The sequence below is a fragment of the Gossypium hirsutum genome, chromosome D04, assembly GCF_007990345.1.
Source record: "Gossypium hirsutum isolate 1008001.06 chromosome D04, Gossypium_hirsutum_v2.1, whole genome shotgun sequence".
Taxonomy (NCBI): Eukaryota; Viridiplantae; Streptophyta; class Magnoliopsida; order Malvales; family Malvaceae; genus Gossypium; species Gossypium hirsutum.
In genome coordinates, this window is record NC_053440.1 from 37,238,168 (window position 1) to 37,257,093 (window position 18,926).

The 18,926-nt window shown below is 30.6% G+C and overlaps 2 protein-coding genes across 7 annotated transcripts; one reads left to right on the plus strand and one right to left on the minus strand.

Moving 5' to 3' along the window:
* The first annotated feature begins 12,898 nt into the window (after window positions 1-12,898).
* LOC107948459 (light-harvesting complex-like protein OHP1, chloroplastic) lies at window positions 12,899-13,849 on the plus strand. Of its 2 annotated transcripts, none has more exons than XM_016883012.2 (3): window positions 12,899-13,189; window positions 13,391-13,513; window positions 13,609-13,849. In XM_016883012.2, the coding sequence occupies exons 1-3, from the start codon at window positions 13,046-13,048 to the stop codon at window positions 13,675-13,677; spliced, it is 336 nt and encodes a 111-aa protein (XP_016738501.1). In that variant the 5' UTR covers window positions 12,899-13,045; the 3' UTR covers window positions 13,678-13,849. The 2 variants fall into 2 exon arrangements, with proteins under 2 accessions (XP_016738501.1, XP_016738500.1); XM_016883011.2 differs by having other exon boundaries at window positions 12,965-13,189; window positions 13,382-13,513.
* Window positions 13,850-13,927: 78 nt separating this feature from the next.
* LOC107948458 (uncharacterized) lies at window positions 13,928-17,262 on the minus strand. 5 transcript variants are annotated; one of them, XM_016883008.2, is made up of 12 exons: window positions 16,959-17,262; window positions 16,678-16,810; window positions 16,512-16,585; window positions 16,378-16,424; window positions 16,130-16,280; window positions 15,992-16,036; window positions 15,708-15,912; window positions 15,556-15,617; window positions 15,330-15,430; window positions 14,718-14,772; window positions 14,583-14,630; window positions 13,928-14,362 (listed from the first exon to the last, which is right to left on the minus strand). In XM_016883008.2, the coding sequence occupies exons 1-12, from the start codon at window positions 17,140-17,142 to the stop codon at window positions 14,184-14,186; spliced, it is 1,284 nt and encodes a 427-aa protein (XP_016738497.1). In that variant the 5' UTR covers window positions 17,143-17,262; the 3' UTR covers window positions 13,928-14,183. The 5 variants fall into 5 exon arrangements, with proteins under 5 accessions (XP_016738497.1, XP_016738498.1, XP_040947441.1 ...); XM_016883009.2 differs by having other exon boundaries at window positions 14,583-14,624; window positions 16,959-17,249; XM_041091507.1 differs by having other exon boundaries at window positions 16,130-16,255; window positions 16,374-16,424; window positions 16,959-17,249.
* Window positions 17,263-18,926: the final 1,664 nt, after the last annotated feature.

An 18,926-nucleotide genomic window follows, 5' to 3' on the forward strand; every position in this document is an offset into this window, starting at 1 on the left:
GAAATTTTTTGAAATGACAAGAATACTCTCTATCTATTATATTACTAAGTTGACATTGAAAATAACTTTTTTTTACCTAATATAATTTTGCATTTAACATATTATTGTAATATTATTTATTATTAATTAAAATGATATTAATTGATGTGGTAAATATAAAATATTAGGTTACATATCATGAATAATGTTTTATAAAAATAGTAATAAAGTTTCTTATTTATTTAAGCTATGTTGAATAATAACATATCAAATTTAAAAATGGTTTTATTTTTTTTAATATTAATTAATAAGTATAATTAATAATAGCTAAAGTCATATAAAATAATACAATAAATATAACAATTTTTTATTCATTTAATTGTAGAGTTGAATGATTATAGATAAGATTATATTTATTATATTTATTATTGTAATATTAAATTTGGATTAAATATAAAATTAGTACTCAAATTTGTCCACTTCTCTTAGATTAGTACTTATAATTTCTTTGTCCCAGATTGGTACTCGAACTTTTTTTCGTCAACTAAATCGGTACTCAAGTCTAACGCCATTAAATTTAGGACATATGACAAAATAAACTGTGACATATGACATAAATGACATCATGATGATGTTATAATCTAAAAAAACTTATTTTTCTTTTGACTTTTTTTTCTCCCCCAACTCTATCATTTCTCCTCCTCCTCCTCTTCTTCTTCTATCAATTTTTATTTTATTTTTAAAAAAAAGGGGGGGAAGGAAGGGAAAAAATTGAGGGAGGGTTTTAGGTTCGAAGGGATTTTAGGATGAAAGACCAATTGAATTCAGATATGTTTGACCCGAGAAATGAAATGGACTCGGATTACTCCCGTGGTTCCGCTAGTTTTGGTGGTGATTTCGATTTCTCTTTGAACGATAGTAATTTCTCCAACTGACTTCTTCAAAATGAGATTATGGGAGGGTCATTCGATTGTCTTCCTAATGGAGAAGGTTGTACCAATATCACCGATTAGGCTCGACACTGTAAACGACACCGAGAGGATATGAAGAAGGAAAATGGTTTGTTAATTCCCCCCTCGTTTGCTTATGTTTGGTTAACTGCGAAAATGAAACAATATTTTAAAGAATTAGTAATAAATCAATTGAAGCTTAATTTGTATTTAAGCCTTCTTTGTGAACCCTAATTTGAAAAAGAGAATGAAAATGAAAATTAAGGCTATACTAATTTTGGGAAATTGAAGGAAATTTTGATCAATTATATTCAAAATTGTTTATCCTTCCTATTTTTTTTATGAAAATCAACAACAACAACAAAAACAACAATAACAATTAGTTAAACCCTAAAGAAGCAAAAGATAAGAGACAGCTGCAAGATTAGTATCCTAGGAGAAACTGAAGAAACACTAATCGAATACTAAACCAAAAAGGTTGAGCTTTGAAAGTATTGAAGAAGCAAACTTCCATGGGTAACGTAGATAGCAAAAAATGGGGATTTTGGTGGTGATTGAATGGTGAGAAAGTGGGGGGAAATTTGAGGGTTTGAAGCAAGAAGAAAAAACGAAACAGATAGAAGATAGGTAGAAGACGAAGAGATAAGGTAGAGATGGTGAAAGGAAAAAATGAAAAAAAAAAAAGAAATGATAAAAAGTTGTAGCAGCCAAGAGGTAAAAGAAGACGATGGGGAAAGAAAATTTCTAAAGACAAAAAAATAAATGAAAAGGTTTTTAAAGATATAAAATGAAATGGAAAATAATTAAAAAGGGAACAGCTTTTCAAACCAAGGAGAGTGACACATGGCAGCACGCGAGTGGCCAGTGCTACCACGTCAATAAAATTGTTGGCGCCATTAGGCTCAGGTATCAAACTAGTGGACAGAAATAAAGTTTGGGTATCAATATGGGATAAAAAAATCATAAGTATCAATCTAGGAGAAGTGGACAAATTCGGGTACCAACTTTATATTTAATCTTATTAAATTTTCATTAATAAAAATTATATAAACTAATATGATAAATATAAAAAAAATAGGGGTAAACTATCAAAATAGTCAATTTTGTTTGTTTTAGATTACATTTTATTCACTTATGTTATCGTGTTGTAACATTTTAATCATTGAGCATTAATTGCCATTAACGGTGTAATGGTAAGCTTATGTAGCACGTTAAATCATCATTTCAAACGAAAATTTTAGGTTAAATTATACAATTGGTCCCTATATTTTTTTCGTTTTGAATAATTTAATTTTTTTTATGTTCTTTAAACTATCCTTTTTTTTTCTTTTTTTTCATTCTCTTCTCATTCTCCCTCCTCCTATCTTCATTTCTTTTAACGTAGTTTTTCTAAGTTTTCCATTTGTTAAAACTAGTCCCTATACTTTTTTTTGAACAATTTAATTTTTTTTCTTTTATGTTCTTTAAACTATCCTTTTTTTTCTTTTTTTTTCATTCTCTTCTCATTCTCCCTCAGTTTTCCTCCCATCTTCATTTCTTTTAACGTAGTTTTTATAAGTTTTCCATTTGTTAAAACTAGTCCCTATACTTTTTTTTTGAACAATTTAATTTTTTTTCTTTTGTATTTCTTTATTTTCTTTTTCTTCTTCCCCTTTAATTTTCTCTCCTCTCACATTCTTCAGTGCAGAAACAAAATATTTGCCCACCAAATAAACCAAGTCATTGTTTCTTTCACATGATTCCTAAATTGAAATTCACTTAAAATCGAATATCAATCATTCTTAATCAAATCTCAATTTGAATATAAGCTAATTTTGAAACTGAAATTGGAACTAACCTAATCTCGGGAAACTTTGTTGAGGGTGGACTGCCATAAGTCACGCCTGGAGAGGTCTTCGAGTGAGGCGAGCTTGTAAAATATGTCATTGAGAAATCCAAATTGGTTTGTTAAAGCGATGATAGACAATAGGGAGAGAATATGCGAAACAAATTTTATTTTGGTTTCAGCTTTTGCTTTTTAATTTTTCATAAACTTAAAAAAAGTTTTAACAAATGGAAAAAATAGAAAAATTACGTTAAAAGAGATGGAGAAGGGAGGAAAATAGAGGGAGATGCAGAAGAGAATGGAAAATAAAGAAAAAAAAAGTTAAAAGAACATAAAAGAAAAATTAAATTTCTCAAAACGAAAAAATATGGAGACTAATTGTATAATTTAACCTAAAATTTTTGTTTCAAATGATTATTTAACGTGCCACGTCAGTTTACCGTTACACCGTTAACGAAAATTAACGGCTTAGTGACTAAAATGTTACAACTCGTTAATGTAAGTGACTAAAATGTAATATTTTAAATATAAGTGACTAAAATGTAACCTTAAGTAAACAAAAGTTATTATTTTAATAGTTTACCCAAAAAATAGATTAGATTAATTATTACTTACTAATTAAATTAAGATTTATTAAGTAACATCTTATTATAAAATATTTTAATTATTTTATATTTCATAAAATAAAAAATATTATTAAATAAATAAAATTAATTGATCATTCATTTCAAATAATAAGTATTTATATTAATCAAATAAAATAATATATATAATTAATTTAAGATAAACAAACATGTTTGGGTCAAACTCAACCAAAATTTTAGGCCCGTTTGTTAGGCCAGAGCTTGATCTGAAAAATAAGCCTAAAATTTTGCCCAATCACGAATTAGATAAAACTGCTAAAACCCGGGCCCGATCGAGTCCACTCTTATTAATTTTTTTATATAATTTTTTAAAAAATATAATAAATTAAAAATACTTAAAAAAATTAAAATAAATATTTCCTAACAAATTGAAAATAAATTTAAAATATATATACTTAAATAGCACTAAGATAAATACAACTTAACAAACAAATACCTTTAAAATAGCAATAAAATTAACAATAAAATAATATTTATATAATATCTAAACAATAACAAAAAAATAGTAATATCATAATTATAAAATAATAACAAAATAATGAAAATATAACAAGAAAGTAGAACAAAATAATAAAAAAAGAAAGAAAACAGTAAAAAGAACAACAATTTTATTCAGGTCGAGCTCAAATAAAAAAAGTACTACCTACGACCCAACCCATTTTCTAAACTAACCTTAATTTTTTGTCGAAATTATCTTTCAAATTTATATTTTTACTCAAACCCTCTAAATCCAAACTAACCTTTTAAAAACAAAAAGGAGAAGAAGCGGTCTCAAAATAAGCAAAACCCAAAATGGCGATGACGAGACCGATGGCAAAGGGAGAGATCATTTAGAAAATGTACAGGGCTTTAACCTACAGTCGATCACCCTTGCTTCATCTTCACTTACACTGGTGCAAGATCCGAGGCCTGGAGCACTCTATCAGGTGGTGTGAACGCTTTGGTCGGTCTTGTAACAGCCCGATTTTAGGTTTAGTCGGAATACTGGTTTCGGGCTGAATTGATTTCGAAATCCCAAGTTCCAAATTTGGAAAATCACTAAAAATTGTAAAAAAAACAATTATGGCTTGTAATTTACATGCTTGAATTCCTCATTGAGTCTATTTTTAAGAGAAACAAACAAGAACATCATTTGAATTCTGTACAAAGAGATAAACAATTTTTAGTGAAGAGGGGTCAGAGCAGTTGAGCAGTGAAACAGGAGAGAGTTTAAAGAATAAACTGTACTAATTGGCTAAACCGAAAATTCTGAAACTTTTATGGTAAGAAGATTTGTGAGTCTAGTTTTGGGTAAAATTAACGGAACTTAATTTGGAGCTCTGTAGCTCCGGATAAAAATAATTTAGTGACTGTAACTTGACTAGGCAGCTTTAAATTTAAATATAAGTGGATAGTGAAATTATATATAATGCTATTTAAGCATGTTATATACATAAACGATGTGGAATGGGGAGGAGGAGGACAATAAAATGTATGAATGAATTGTGTATAAATGGACATATGCCCGATTATAATCAGTAAATGTTAAATTGAATAGTAAATACGTGTTGGTACTGAAGGAATTATTCCGATATTGAAAAACAATAGATCAAATGTTTAAGAAATTTAGTCATGATATATAGATGTGATAATTTTTACATATGGATGATTATGTCATTGAGGTTGCATTGATTATTTCGGTTTATGTGATGGGAACGTTAAGAATGTTTGTCCTTAATACATGATGATTATGTAATGCCATGAGAATTAGTTTATTTGTGTGATTTAAAGTGTATCTATATTTTTTTTATATAACTTGTTTTGTAATCTATTTGAGAAATGATAAAAATTAATTCGGTTGCTATGTGAGGTGAATTATGATTTGTGAAGCATATCTATATTCGGCAATAATAGATAAATTATATTTATGTCATAAGTGAATGGTTAAACACTTGGGTTAGTATAAGGTGTATATTTAGTAAGGTTTGTTGGAAATGAAATAACAAGTTTTGGTTTACATCGAAGAGAGAAAATTTGTACTATCTTTGTGGCTAATTTTGATAGTTGTATGGGAGATGAATGGATAATGTATATATGTGACAATTACCTTACGAGATATTGAGCAATTAATATTACAATGGTTAAATAGGAAAAATGTGACGATATGAGAATATGTAATGATACGGATCAATTCAGGTATTCGGGATGAATTCAACAAGTAGTGACAATTTATAAATACATACGACGAGGAAGAGAAAAATTGTAAGTATATTTAGCCACGTAAATCTTAATTAACGACTCAAGAATAACAATTTAAAGGTTTTAATTTAGATGAAATTTTACAACTTGGTTTAATACGGTTAAAAGTGTATGTGTTCTGGTAAAACCTCGTACCCTGTTCCGGCATCGAATACTGGTAAGGGGTGTTACATTTAGTGGTATCAGAGCTACGGCTTAGTCGGTTCTCGGACCGAATGTAGCATATGTAAGTTTAGCTATATATACCATGTTGGTACTCGAGATAGTGTGATGTCTCCAGATTCAAATGGAATTGTTTTGTTAAGACAGAGACGATTTTCCATCAAGCAATTTTTGATAATGCTGAAATGCTATTGAGATAAATGAAATATGCTTACGTTATGTTGGAATTTGAAAAGGTAAGAGTAGAAATTCATAATATGCATGTAATAATGATGAAAAGAGATGATCATAAGATTAAAAAAAATGAATGTGTGTTTATGTACATTTGTTTGAATAAGTGAAATCAGTACATTCATATAGTAGAATCTTATGTTAAATTGTTAAATTAGAAATAATATGATGTTTTGTTTTATGTCTTTATTATTGAACCATGAATATTATAATAGTATGAAAGTTGAATTGAAATATCAAATTGAATAGAACGCAGGAATGAGTACTTTCGTTCCATGATATGTGATGAATTGATGGAAAAGACCATGGTTTGACCATGGCAACATGTGAAAATGTGATTATGTGATTTTCGTGTAAGACCATATCTGATTTATGGCATCAATGTGATATCTGATTACGTGTAGGACCATAGTTGGACTATGGCATCGAGAAAAATGAAGTACTCAATTCCGTAAGACGTTCTTTAACTTGACAAATGTTGGTAAGTACAAATGGAAGCCAAGTATTGGAATTTAAGTAGATAATAATATTAAGCTCGAGTAAGTAAATCTATTGTGTGAAATTGTGAGTGACAGAAAATATTCGTAATAAATAAATATGTTAATTTGCCTAGAATGAACTATGTGGTTATGATGGTATTACATTGATGATGAAAGCTAAGCTATATATATATGTATGTATTTATGAGACTAAGTCAGAGGCTTTACGACCTCACTATCATCCCCTCGTCAGTATTGTTTTATGATGAAAATTATCTTGATGAGACAGATATGTTTTTCAATTGAATTAATTCTGACAATATAGTAGTAAACACTTAAATGTTTGAGTGGAAATGTATTGATTATGAGTTGAAACTCATAAAGGTATGGATTAAAGAGTTTAACATTTTGTTATTGATAAATGCTATAATTATATGAGCACATGAGTTATAATATTTGGATTATGATGCTGTATAGAAATTTCGATTGTGAATTAGTGATTTGAGTTGGCATATGAATTATGTGTTGAGAACCAAAGTGATTAAAAGAAAATGTTTATTAAATGATTTGAGAATGTGAAATTAGTAATGAATTGGCTATTTGTGATAGTATGTGTTATGCACATTTATGTGTAGGATAAATTTGAGGCTTTACTACACTCACCCCCATATCAGTAAAATGTTACAATGAAATTTGTAGAATTTTGATTGAATAAGCTTATGAGTGCAGTGCTACAGAAGTTTGTGTACGGAAGATTAATAATGTGGTCAAAAAAAAAGTGAATGAATTAGCAAATGAAGACAATATAAAAAGAGAGAGGGATATTGGATAGTTCTGAAAACTACTCAGATTATGCAAAGTTACTGTCACAAAAGAAGCTAAATCCAATTAAATGATTTATTCAGGTATGTTAATTAAAGAAAGAGTTAACCGGAAGTTTGTTTGAATCGATTTCAGTTAGTAAAAAGATAATGTGAAAATTCTGATGATAGAATTAGACAATTGAGTAGTGTTTGCATAGTATTGATAGCTGAGTACAGTGGCTATAATCGGGCAGTTACTATGATTTCTTTTGAACATTCTGTGTATACGATTATCCTCAGAAGTATATGTGACTATTTAGTTCAGAAATAATTCTTATTGTATAAGAACATTAGCTAAACATATTAATAGATGAAGGTATTATTGGTCTGTAAGGGTTATGTTCGACATTGCCATGTCTTTTATGGTATTTATTTCCTTGTGTGAATATGAAATCGACAGTAAAGTTTGTATGAGGCTAATATTTTGTTTCTACTGGCTATTGTTCTGTTGAATATACGTAAAGATTATATTGCTTCTGTTACTTTGAATTCCAGTATTTATGAGTGACATTGATCTTTCTAGATTTTTTTTAGGATATCATCGGAATTGATATCATTCTATATGATGATTGTAATTTCTGTATAATGATATGTCTGGGTTAAATGAGTTTGAAAATATCTACTGGATCTGAAATAAACTTCGAGTGTATAGATATATGTGAATTAAGGTTTAGTCTAAAAGAAAATTTTGTATTCTTGAAGACTTGATACAAAATTATATTTATCAGAACAATTCTAATTGAGAAATGTTTGGTAAATTAAAGTTAATCTGATTGTTGAAGCTTTCTTTTGCACGAAGATATTGTCAACTAAAATATCCGTTATCCGTTATGATTCAGCCTGAGTTGAATAAAGAGTTATTGATTATCAACATACGTTAATGAATTGTTTAAAGAGTGTTCTAGTGAAAGAGTGTACAGAAGTATTTTATGATTTCTTATAGTTAAAGCTGCATGAAAAGAGTTATGTGACATATTTGATGACTATAGGGGTTTAAAATGTTTAATATAAGTGAAAAAAAAATCTAAAGTTATGTCTGAATTTGAAATGTACTGTGTGTAAGAAAATCACTAATCTACTTTTGATAAGATTTTCGGGGACGAAAATCCCTAAAGGGGGGAGAGTTATAACAGCCCGATTTTAGATTTAGTCGGAATAGTGGTTTCGGGACCACAAATCTGATGAGGAAAATTTTATTTCTTATTATATTTTTATGGTCTAAAATTTCACAGAAAAATTCCATAAAAATTTCGTTCGAAAATTTTGACGTTTGAGCACTCAATTTAGTCAAAAGGACAAAATTATAAAAAGTGCAAAAGTTGAGTTCTAGAAGCTAGAGGTGTCAAATTGCTATGAAATTTTAAATTGGAGGTCCTTAAATGGTAATTGGACTATTGGTTATGTTATGGATAAAAATAGACATGGTTAGTAAGTAAGCTATTTGAGGGCATTTTGGTAAAATGCCTTAATTAATGAATAAAGACAAAATAACATGAAATAAGTTATCATCTTCTTCAATTCTTTTCTCCATGGCCGAATGTAGCAAGGGAACACCATGGCTAGGGTTTGTTCATCTTCCAAGCTTCATGGTAAGTCCGTTCTATCCCTATTTTTCTTGTTCTTTATATTTTTAGAATCCCGGTAACTTGCTTAATCTAATTCTACTATTAATTCGAGCTAGAATTTATGTTTGAAAAATTACCCATAGATGAAAAGTGTGAATTTTGATGTTTCATGACAGAATATGAAGCTTACAATTATGTTAAACGATTTTTGCTAATCGATTTTCAGCTAAAACGAGTAAAACGACATAATCGGTAAAAATACCTAATGTTTATAAGTGTTAGAGTGGAAATTTGATGTTACCTTAGAAGGGAAAAATGTTCAGTATGTCATAAAACATAAGAATAAGAGATGAAGTTTAATTTCCGAGCTTTGGGGCAAAAGTGTAAATATGTAAAAGTTTAGGGGCAAAATTGTAATTTTTCCAAAGTTTGAGTTAAGTACTGTTTTGATGGATGTGCATGTTACATAAGTCAAATGTGTTATTATAGTTCAAGAAAGAAGTGGAATCGACCTTGATCGGAGAAAAGAAAAGATTAAAGACTAAATTGCTAAATTTCTATATTGTTGCACCAAAGTAAGTATGCATGTGAATTAATGCATTATTTTAATGTTATTCAATATATTGTTGAGATTTGATTGAATATAGAATAAATATTTGATGTAGATCATAAAAATGTGGTTAAGTTTGAGAAATGTGGTAAAATGTTAAAAAACAAGGTTTCTGATTGAACACTTGGAATAGACCGGAATATATTGAATAAAAAGGGGTCGCTAAGTGCAGATTCCCCGAGGGGTTGCTAAGTGCTGATTCCCCAAATTATTGACTCTAAAGGTGGTTGTTAAGTTCAAATTCCACCATATCTTTGATTGTGAAAGGGGTTGCTACGTGCTGATTCCCCGTATCACTGAATATATAGGTGGTTGCTAAGTGTTGATTCCACCGTATCCTTGATTGTGAAAGGGGTTGCTATGTGCTGATTCCCCGTATCACTGAATTTAAAGTGGTTGCTAAGTGCTGAATCCACCGAGTAACAGATAATATTCCAAGTGTTCAACAGGGAAATTGGAAAAATGAATGTATACATATGAAATGGACAAGATTATGTGAGGAATATTGGGTTTGACACTTAATCGACCCATGTGTAAGATGGCATGAAATATCAAAACTACAAAAGAGTAAATTTAGAAATAAAACAGTTTTGATCAACAATAGTTGAGCAACTTTGAAAAATCACCATAAATTTTGGAAATTGAGTTAGAGGCTGAAAAATATATGAAATTGAAGCTTAATGAGTCTATTTTCACATGAAAGAAATAGATCAAGCAAAAGAGCTATATATTTTTAAATATTTGAATTTTAGTGAAATAGGGCTGAATTAATTTTGAAATCCCCTATTCCAACTTTGGAAAATCACTAAAAATTGCACAAAAATAATTATGGATTGTAATTTACATGCTTGAATTCCTCATTAAGTCTATTTTTAATAGAAACAAACAAAACATCATTTGAGTTCTGTACAAAGAGATAAACAATTTTTAGTGAAGAGGGGTCAGAGCAGTTGAGCAGTGAAACAGGGGAGAGTTTAAAGAATAAACTGTACTAATTGGCTAAACCGAAAATTCTAAAACTTTTATGGTAAGAATATTTGTGATGGGATATTGATGATTATTTCATTGAGGTTGCATTGATTATTTCGGTTTATGTGATGGGAACGTCAAGAACGTTTGTCCTTAATACATGATGATTATGTAATGCCATGAGAATTAGTTTATTTGTGTGATTTAAAGTGTATCTATATTTTGTTATATAACTTGTTTTGTAATCTATTTGACAAATGATAAAAATTAATTCGGTTACTATGTGAGGTAAATTATGATTTGTGAAGCATATCTATATTTGGCAATAATAGATAAAATATATTAAACACTTGGGTTAGTATAAGGTGTATATTTAGTAAGGTTTGTTGGAAATGAAATAACAAGTTTTGGTTTACATCGAAGAGAGAAAATTTGTACTATCTTTGTGGCTAATTTTGATAGTTGTATGGGAGATGAATGGATAATGTATATATGTGACAATTACCTTACGAGATATTGAGCAATTAATATTACAATGGTTAAATAGGAGAATGTGACGATATGAGAATATGTAATGATACGGATCAATTCAGGTATTCGGGATGAATTCAACAAGTAGTGAGAATTTATAGATACATACAACGAGGAAGAGAGAAATTGTAAGTATATTTAGCCACGTAAATCTTAATTAACGACTCAAGAATAAAAATTTGAAGGTTTTAATTTAGATGAAATTTTACTACTCGGTTTAATACGGTTAAAGGTGTATGTGTTCTGGTAATACCTCGTACCCTATTCCAGCATCGAATATGGGTAAGGGGTGTTACAGACCTTTCCTCCGCCGTCCCTCATGCGGCCCAATTCTCTGGTTCCACGTCGTCTCTGAAGGAGAAGGAATGGCCGCCACTCCTGTCATTAAATTTTGCTGTCAATGAAGACCTGATGTCAACATTTTGACGACAACGACGAAAGTTTCCGCATTATAAGACGTCGCCTTAAATTTCGGCTTTTTTTATAATTAGTCTGGGGTCTTTTACAAAAATATTACAAAAAATAAAAAAAAATACCAAAATAATATACAACAAAGTTTATTTAGCAAAATAATACAAAAAAACATAACAGCTGAATGGAGGGCCTACCACAAGCGGCACCAATGGTGCCTGTGGCAGAGGCGACACCAACATATTCGTATTTCAGCCCTTTGTTCGTATTTTTTTCCCAAATTTTATTACTTTAAAAAAATATACTATTTTATAATTTATTATTTTACATTATTTTAGTACATTATGCTTGAAATGTATTCATTTAGTGTGTTTTTTTATTGAAAGTAATAAAATCCGGTAAAAAAAATACGAACAACAAAGGGCTGAAATAAGGGTTTTTTTTTAATTTAAATAAAAAAACACACTAAATGAATACATTTCAAACATAATGTACTAAAATAATGTAAAATAATAAAATACGAAAATAATATATTTTTATTAAAAGTAATAAAATCCGAAAAAATACGAATAAATGGTTGAAATAAGGTTTTTTTAAATTTAAATAAAAAACACACTAAATGAATACATTTCAAACATAATGTACTAAAATAATGTAAAATAATAAAATTAGAAAATAATATATTTTTTAAAAGTAATAAAATCCGGAAAAAAAATACGAACAAAGGGCCGAAATAATGGTTTTTTTAAAATTTATTTAAAAAACACAATAAATTAATACATTTCAAATATAATGTACTAAAATAATGTAAACTAATAAAATACGAAAATAATATATTTTTATTGGAAGTAATAAAATCCGGAAAAAAATACTAACAAATGGTCGAAATAAAGGTTTTTTTTAATTTATTTAAAAAACACAGTAAATTAATATATTTCAAAAATAATGTACTAAAATAATGTAAAATAATAAAATACGAAAATAATATATTTTTATTGAAAGTAATAAAATCTGAAAAAAAATACGAATAAAGGGCCGAAATAAGGGTTTTTTTAAATTTAAATAAAAAACACACTAAATGAATACATTTCAAACATAATGTACTAAAATAATTTAAAATAATAAAATTAGAAAATAGTATATTTTTTAAAAGTAATAAAATTTGAGAAAAAATACGAATAAAGAGCCAAAATACAAACAATTGGTGCTGCCTCTGCCACAAGCACCATTCCCTCCTTTCAGGTTTATTTTTTTTAACTGTTTTTTTTTGTATTATTTTAATAAATAAAAAAATTTTATATTATTTTGATTTTTTTTTTTTGTAATATTTTTGTAAAAGACCCCTATTCTGGTTACGAGCGCTTAAGGTTATCTAGTTTAGTTTAAGAGTTTTTTAGTATATTAGGCAATAATTTATTCTAACCGCAATGACTTGTTGCACGGTAACCGTATGTAAAACAAAACCCGACAACCACAACCACGACCACAAGGCTCTTGTTATCGGGACCCACCGGCTTTTGAGTTTGAAGTAGATAAAAGCACAAATTAGCCACACGATAGCTTTGGCTTTGGTTGCAGACTGTTGACAATGGCTACTTCTTCGCTCATTTCCTCCCCATCACTTCTTCCAACTAAGCCCTTAACAATTCATCGCCAAAATCAGTATCATAACACGACAACCTTCAGAAATCGAATAATCTTCAAGGTTCTAGCTGCCAAGCTTCCTGCTGGTGTACGTTCATGGTTTTTTTCCTGGCTTCTTATTGTTTTTATCTTCTATCTATACTGGGTTTTGTTTCTGTAAAAAAAAAAAAGAATTCAGGTTGAAGTGCCAAAAGTAGAGCCAAAATTCAAAGCACCATTTCTGTCTTTATCTTTTAACTATACTGGGTTTTTGTTTACAAAAAATTTGTTTCTGTAAAAGAAAATTCAGGTTGAAGTGCCAAAAGTAGAACCAAATTTCAAAGCACCATTTCTTGGATTTACGAGGACAGCTGAAATATGGAATTCCAGGGCTTGTATGATTGGCATAATTGGTGTTTTCATTGTAGAACTGGTAAGACACCTTTTCTGTATCAGCCATTTGGCAATAGAGTTATATGGTAAAACTTTGGCAATAGAGTTAATTGTGTGGGCTTTTGCGTTTTGCAGATTATAAACAAGGGAATACTTCAGACAATTGGGGTAGATGTCGGCAAAGGTCTTGACATTCCTCTGTAAAGATTCAACCCAAGGAAACAAGCACGATAGCTCTATCTAAATGGCGCTTTATTGTGAACCAAGTAAACATATTTTTGTTGTATTAAAAATCACAACACGTTATGTATTCCATATCTTAATTCTGTAACACTTTTGACTATCATATGAAGTACTTCACGTTTGCCGTGTTCAAGCTTCAAATTCTCAGTTTTGAAAGTACAATCTAATTTTTGAAATCATAAGCTTTTGACATGTTTGTATACCCTACAAGAAAGATAAGGTCATATCGCATTAAATTTAGGTATGGCAGTTTACAGATGTTTCTCTTCTATTGCACACAATCATCATCTGACAATCTGCTGAATATTAACTTATTGCCAAGGATATTCTGACAAAACTAACCAGATGAAGAAACTATAGTGCAATCTAACATTCCTGTTCCAGCATCTCAGAAATTTCGAACACTTATTTGTCAATGCATAACCAAAGCATGATTAATTACTGCATTTGAGAAAGCACAAGATGATCTACAGCACTCGGCTGATTCGTACATCTATAACTGGCACCTTACTTGAAGGCTCTGAGATGTCCAATACATCAGTGAGTGACATTCGACGGTTACTCCATACAGCTTCTGCCCATGTTTTCATTTTCTCACCTTCTGTCTTCCTGTTCTGTTGAACACAAAGTACTTCTGCATACCCACCTGCACAAATCAACCGACTAGATTACTGCAGTGCACAAAGGAATTAAATTTAAACATAAATTTCTTGTTGGCATTGCACCATGCTCAATTTTTAAGATATGCTGCTGTTGTAATTGTGTAAAATGTTAGCCATGTCACACCAAATTTTAGGGCATATCATGCACAGACTGTTAACTCCCCGCACATAATGCAAAACAAGATGTGCAACAATAGGCCATACCTCTTGCAAGGGCTAAAATATCCCCCCTGTCCAGTTTCGTCTCTGCACCTAAGCAATGAAAAGAGAAAATAGTCAAACATTCAATTGCTTAAACACCTGGGAAGACCGAAAGAGAAATATTCTAAAATTCCAAACCTTTAGACTCCAACGGTGGAGCTTTTAGAAATTCTATTGCCCTTCTGTAAAGTCCCTGCCAGCCAGAAATTATCGAATCGATACAAAACGTAAGCTCTTAGATTTAAACGGTGGGCTACAATAAATCTGGGAAAGTACATCACTATCTTATTTTTTTCAACCCAAATTTTAATCCTAAACAATCTAGATCAGCTATAAGACCTTCCTCTACTATGTCTGGTCTATAGCCATCTTAGATACTAATATTCAAGATGGTATACATGCAAACACCAATATTCAAACATAGAACAAGGCAGCTCATGTAGATAGATCAATAATTTTTCAGTAATTGGGATGTACTACATTTACATATTATCCTCTTTAACAGTCAAACCTCTCTTATCAGAATCCATTCTAAATTTTTCTTCTTTTCTTACTGGATTACACAGCGTCCAGTCTCCCCTCTTTTGCAGTTTTCTTTTAACAAATTGAAAGAGAATGGAAACAAAAAAGGCAGCGAGGAGATCTGTGTTCTACAACTGACTATACCAAGCAAGACTTCAAAAACAGATAAATAAATATAGACTAATGAAGCAAAGCCCTTAATCAAATACACAAGGTGGAAGTTCTGACCTCTTGAATTAGAAGAAAGCTTGATCGCTCTTGTCTTGCTTTGTTCCGATACATCAGAGCTATGCAGGTTAAGACAACACCAACCTTCGGATGACTAGATCCTGCATGAAGTCAATAAATCTCAGGGAAGATAAATGATGCAATTAGCAAGCAGAACCACTCAAAGTGTAAAACACTAGATTTTATGCAGATAAATATATATACACATGTATCCAAATTTACACACCAAAGTATTCTTCTGTTTTAGTTAGTGCCTTTGTCAATATCTCCTCTGCAGCACGAAAATTCCTGAACCACAGGTTGTTGCAGACATTGATAAGAAAAAAGTGTTGCAACAGATAAAGAAACAAGGATATTAACAAGTAACCATAAAATCACCCCATGTGTGACTCAAGTTGCCCCAAGGCAAAGGTTGCAGCTAGAAAAACTTCATCTGAAGCCATATTACAAATTGCCAAGGTATTCATGTCACTAAAATCTTCATTTTTGGGCACCCCTTCAATTATGTTTTGGTATAATTCTTTGGCCAGAGAAAACTGTTGTGTAGCATGTAGAAATTCTCCATAAGATAAAACAGCAGTGCCTGAATTGCCCAACAGCAAATATCATACACGACTCTCTTCTATAGTCAATTAGCAACTAAGAAACTGAAAGACCCTCACCATTCCAAGCTTCAATATCTTGGACTCCATGAAAAAATGATTCAGCTGCAAATTGGATGCAGCTCACATTCAGTATTCACACAAATCAAGGAGACGACAAAAAAATGAACCAAAACTTGGGCCATGTCTTTACTTTACCTGACTCAAGGTTACCAGTGACAAGCTCAACTAGCCCCTTCACTGCTTTAGCACGAACAATCAAAGATTCTTTGCTCCCACCATTACTTCTTAAATCATCTTTATGCAAAAAATCTAAGCATTTATCTGCGAGCACTGATGAAGTATCATCCTATATAGGGAGAACCATCTCCATATAAATTGAAATCATATATGCTACATGTCATTAGTCTAAACTAAAAAAGTTAGTAATTGAGGGATTCACCTACCTGGCCCAACTGCAAATAAAGACCAACAAGAGCTTCCGTAGCAGCAACTATACCAAATACCAGATATAGTGAATACCCTTTTATTCCAAACAAGAAATAGAAGGAAGATGTAAATTGAAACAGTAAAATTTTACCTCTAACACCCAAGGAGGAACGCGTTAAACCCTGAACTCGATGCAGCTTTTCAATTGCTTCTTCAAAGCTTCGTCTAAAACCGATCATCATCAGTTCCCAATAAAAATAAATAAATAAATAAAATGGGAAAGAAAAAAAATAGTAAAGAAGCCGAGAAAGAATTACCTTTCATATAACAAATTAGACATTGCAAGTAACACCGTTCCAATAGAATTTTGAGCAAATTGACCTTCACTTTCACTTGACTGAGTAGAAAGACACTGCTCCAATATCAACATGCCTTGAGCATATGATTCATCTACCAAAACCAATCACTCATAATTTAAAAACAAAATATAGATTTAGACAAAGAATGAAAGACCATTAAAAATAAATAATTAAATAAAAACTGTACTCGTTATCAGTTCAGAAATGGGAACACTAGCTAAATGGATGGTAGTATAAACCTGATTTCTGGGACCTGGCATGTGAGAGAGCGTAATTGATCATCTGAACAGCGACTGGGTTGGAACTGGGACTGTTGGTTCCATCGTGGAGGAATCTCAAAGGCTGCGATGAAGTTGCAGCTACTAAGGAAGTTCGAGACAAGGAAATGACCGATTTCGATAGCTTAACTGCTGCATGAATCATCGGTGATGGTTATTTTTATTTGTTGCTAAAACCCTAAATTTTAATGATCAGAAGGGTTTTAGTTTATCCTTATTACTTACGAGTTGCTAGGACACAAAAGAAAATGAAGCTAGAGCCTTTGTCTCCCTTAATTTTCTTACATGTTAACGTGTTCTCATCTAAACGACGTCGTTTCCCTTTTTTTAATTTTATTTTGAGAGTAAACTATACATTTTTTATTCGACTTTTATAAGTTTTCATTTTGGGTATCAAAAATAAAATATTTGCATATGGGCACTACTGTCAACAACTATTTTATTTTTAGTCACTCAACTTTAATAAGTTTTCATTTGATCACTCGTCATTAATTCAATGTTATTGTACACTCACTTTAGTCACCCAATTTTAATAAGTTTTTATTTTGGTAATTCATTTTACCTTTTTAAGAATTAATTTTAATTTTTTCTAAGAAAAAGGAAAAAATAGGGTTTTATTGAGTATTAATTTTAGTTTTTTTGAAAAAAAAACAATAAAATTATTTTTTTTAAAAAGATAAAATGAGTGGTCAAAATGAAAATGTATTAAAGTTGAGTGACTGAAATGAGTGCGCAATAACATTGAATGAACAAGTGACCAAAATAAAAAAATTTTAAATTTTATAACTTATCAAAATTAGGTGACTAAGGGTCAATTTAGCATCGCTTCTTAAAAACACTTTTGGGCCAAAAAGTACTTTTGAGCAAAAACTAATTTTTTTTGCTTATGCTTTTGGCCAAAAAAGTGCTTTTGCAAAACTGTTTTTGTCCCAAAAGCACTTTTGAAAAGCTCAAAAGCATCTTGTTTGGCAATGTTTTTATTTTAAAAGTGTTTTTTGTCCCAAAAGTGCTTCTGAGAAGCAATGCTAAACTGGCCCAAAGCCTTTAAGGTGCCTTCGAAATCCAAGCAATCTTTTCCATTTGAAGACAAAAGCAAAAGGAAAATTACTGTAAAGGAGAGGCAAGAAAAGAAGTATCCCTTGCTTGATTCTAACGTTGCAAGTATGTTGAAAGAATGTCTTAAAAATAAGCTAATTTAATTGCGAAAGTGACCTGAAAAAGATAATAAAGTTGATGATCCAAACGACTGCAAATATCATCACTTGATCAACCACCCTCTTAAGAAGTTCTTCATATTGAAGGATAAATTTTTGTAACTCTATGAAGATGAAAAAATTGAGTTCGAGGAAGAAGTAGTATTGTCACACTTGACGTCAGTCAAAATGGCTCCTCAAACAAATTTGGTGATAAAGTTTGGCTTTTTGGATCCTATCATTTTGACCCTAGTTACGAGTTTGACGAGCAATTTGCAAGAGAATGGGAGCAAGCATCTTCCTAAAAAAGACAAAAATGATGATGCTTGGACACTTGTCACACGTCGAAGAAGTGGAAAGAAGTATCCCCTAAAAATCTTGAAAGTCTTGATATCAGCCAAGGCATTCTCGAAATCAACCAAGTTGTCAAATCCTAGAGTGCCCTAAAGAAAGATGAGGCTAACTAGGTGTGCGAACACAAGAAAGCCCATAACATTGAATAAATTCATGCCACCCTCATTTAGAGATTAAGATTTCATCCAAGTGACTTGTTATCATATTGGTTGTGTAACACCCATACCTGACCTACTCTCCGAGTTCGATTTTCGAACGATACAACTCCTAAATAATTGGCTAACACCTTTGGATTATGTTTTCGACTAATTAACAATACACAATAGTTTAAACTAACATATACATCTTTTTTTTCTCTCTTTTTTTTAAATCGTTGCTTTAC

What these genes read in the sequence shown, in the direction of transcription:
- LOC107948459 (XM_016883011.2), top strand. Translation starts at nt 13,046, where the DNA reads ATGGCTACTTCTTCGCTCATTTCCTCCCCATCACTTCTTCCAACTAAG. An exon ending in CTGCCAAGCTTCCTGCTGGT is followed by an intron (nt 13,190 to 13,381) that starts GTACGTTCATGG and finishes TTTCTGTAAAAG; the next exon opens with AAAATTCAGGTTGAAGTGCC. An exon ending in GTGTTTTCATTGTAGAACTG is followed by an intron (nt 13,514 to 13,608) that starts GTAAGACACCTT and finishes TGCGTTTTGCAG; the next exon opens with ATTATAAACAAGGGAATACT.
- LOC107948458 (XM_016883008.2), bottom strand. Translation starts at nt 17,142, where the DNA reads ATGATTCATGCAGCAGTTAAGCTATCGAAATCGGTCATTTCCTTGTCT. An exon ending in TGCCAGGTCCCAGAAATCAG is followed by an intron (nt 16,811 to 16,958) that starts GTTTATACTACC and finishes TGGTTTTGGTAG; the next exon opens with ATGAATCATATGCTCAAGGC. An exon ending in TAAAACAGAAGAATACTTTG is followed by an intron (nt 15,431 to 15,555) that starts GTGTGTAAATTT and finishes GACTTCATGCAG; the next exon opens with GATCTAGTCATCCGAAGGTT.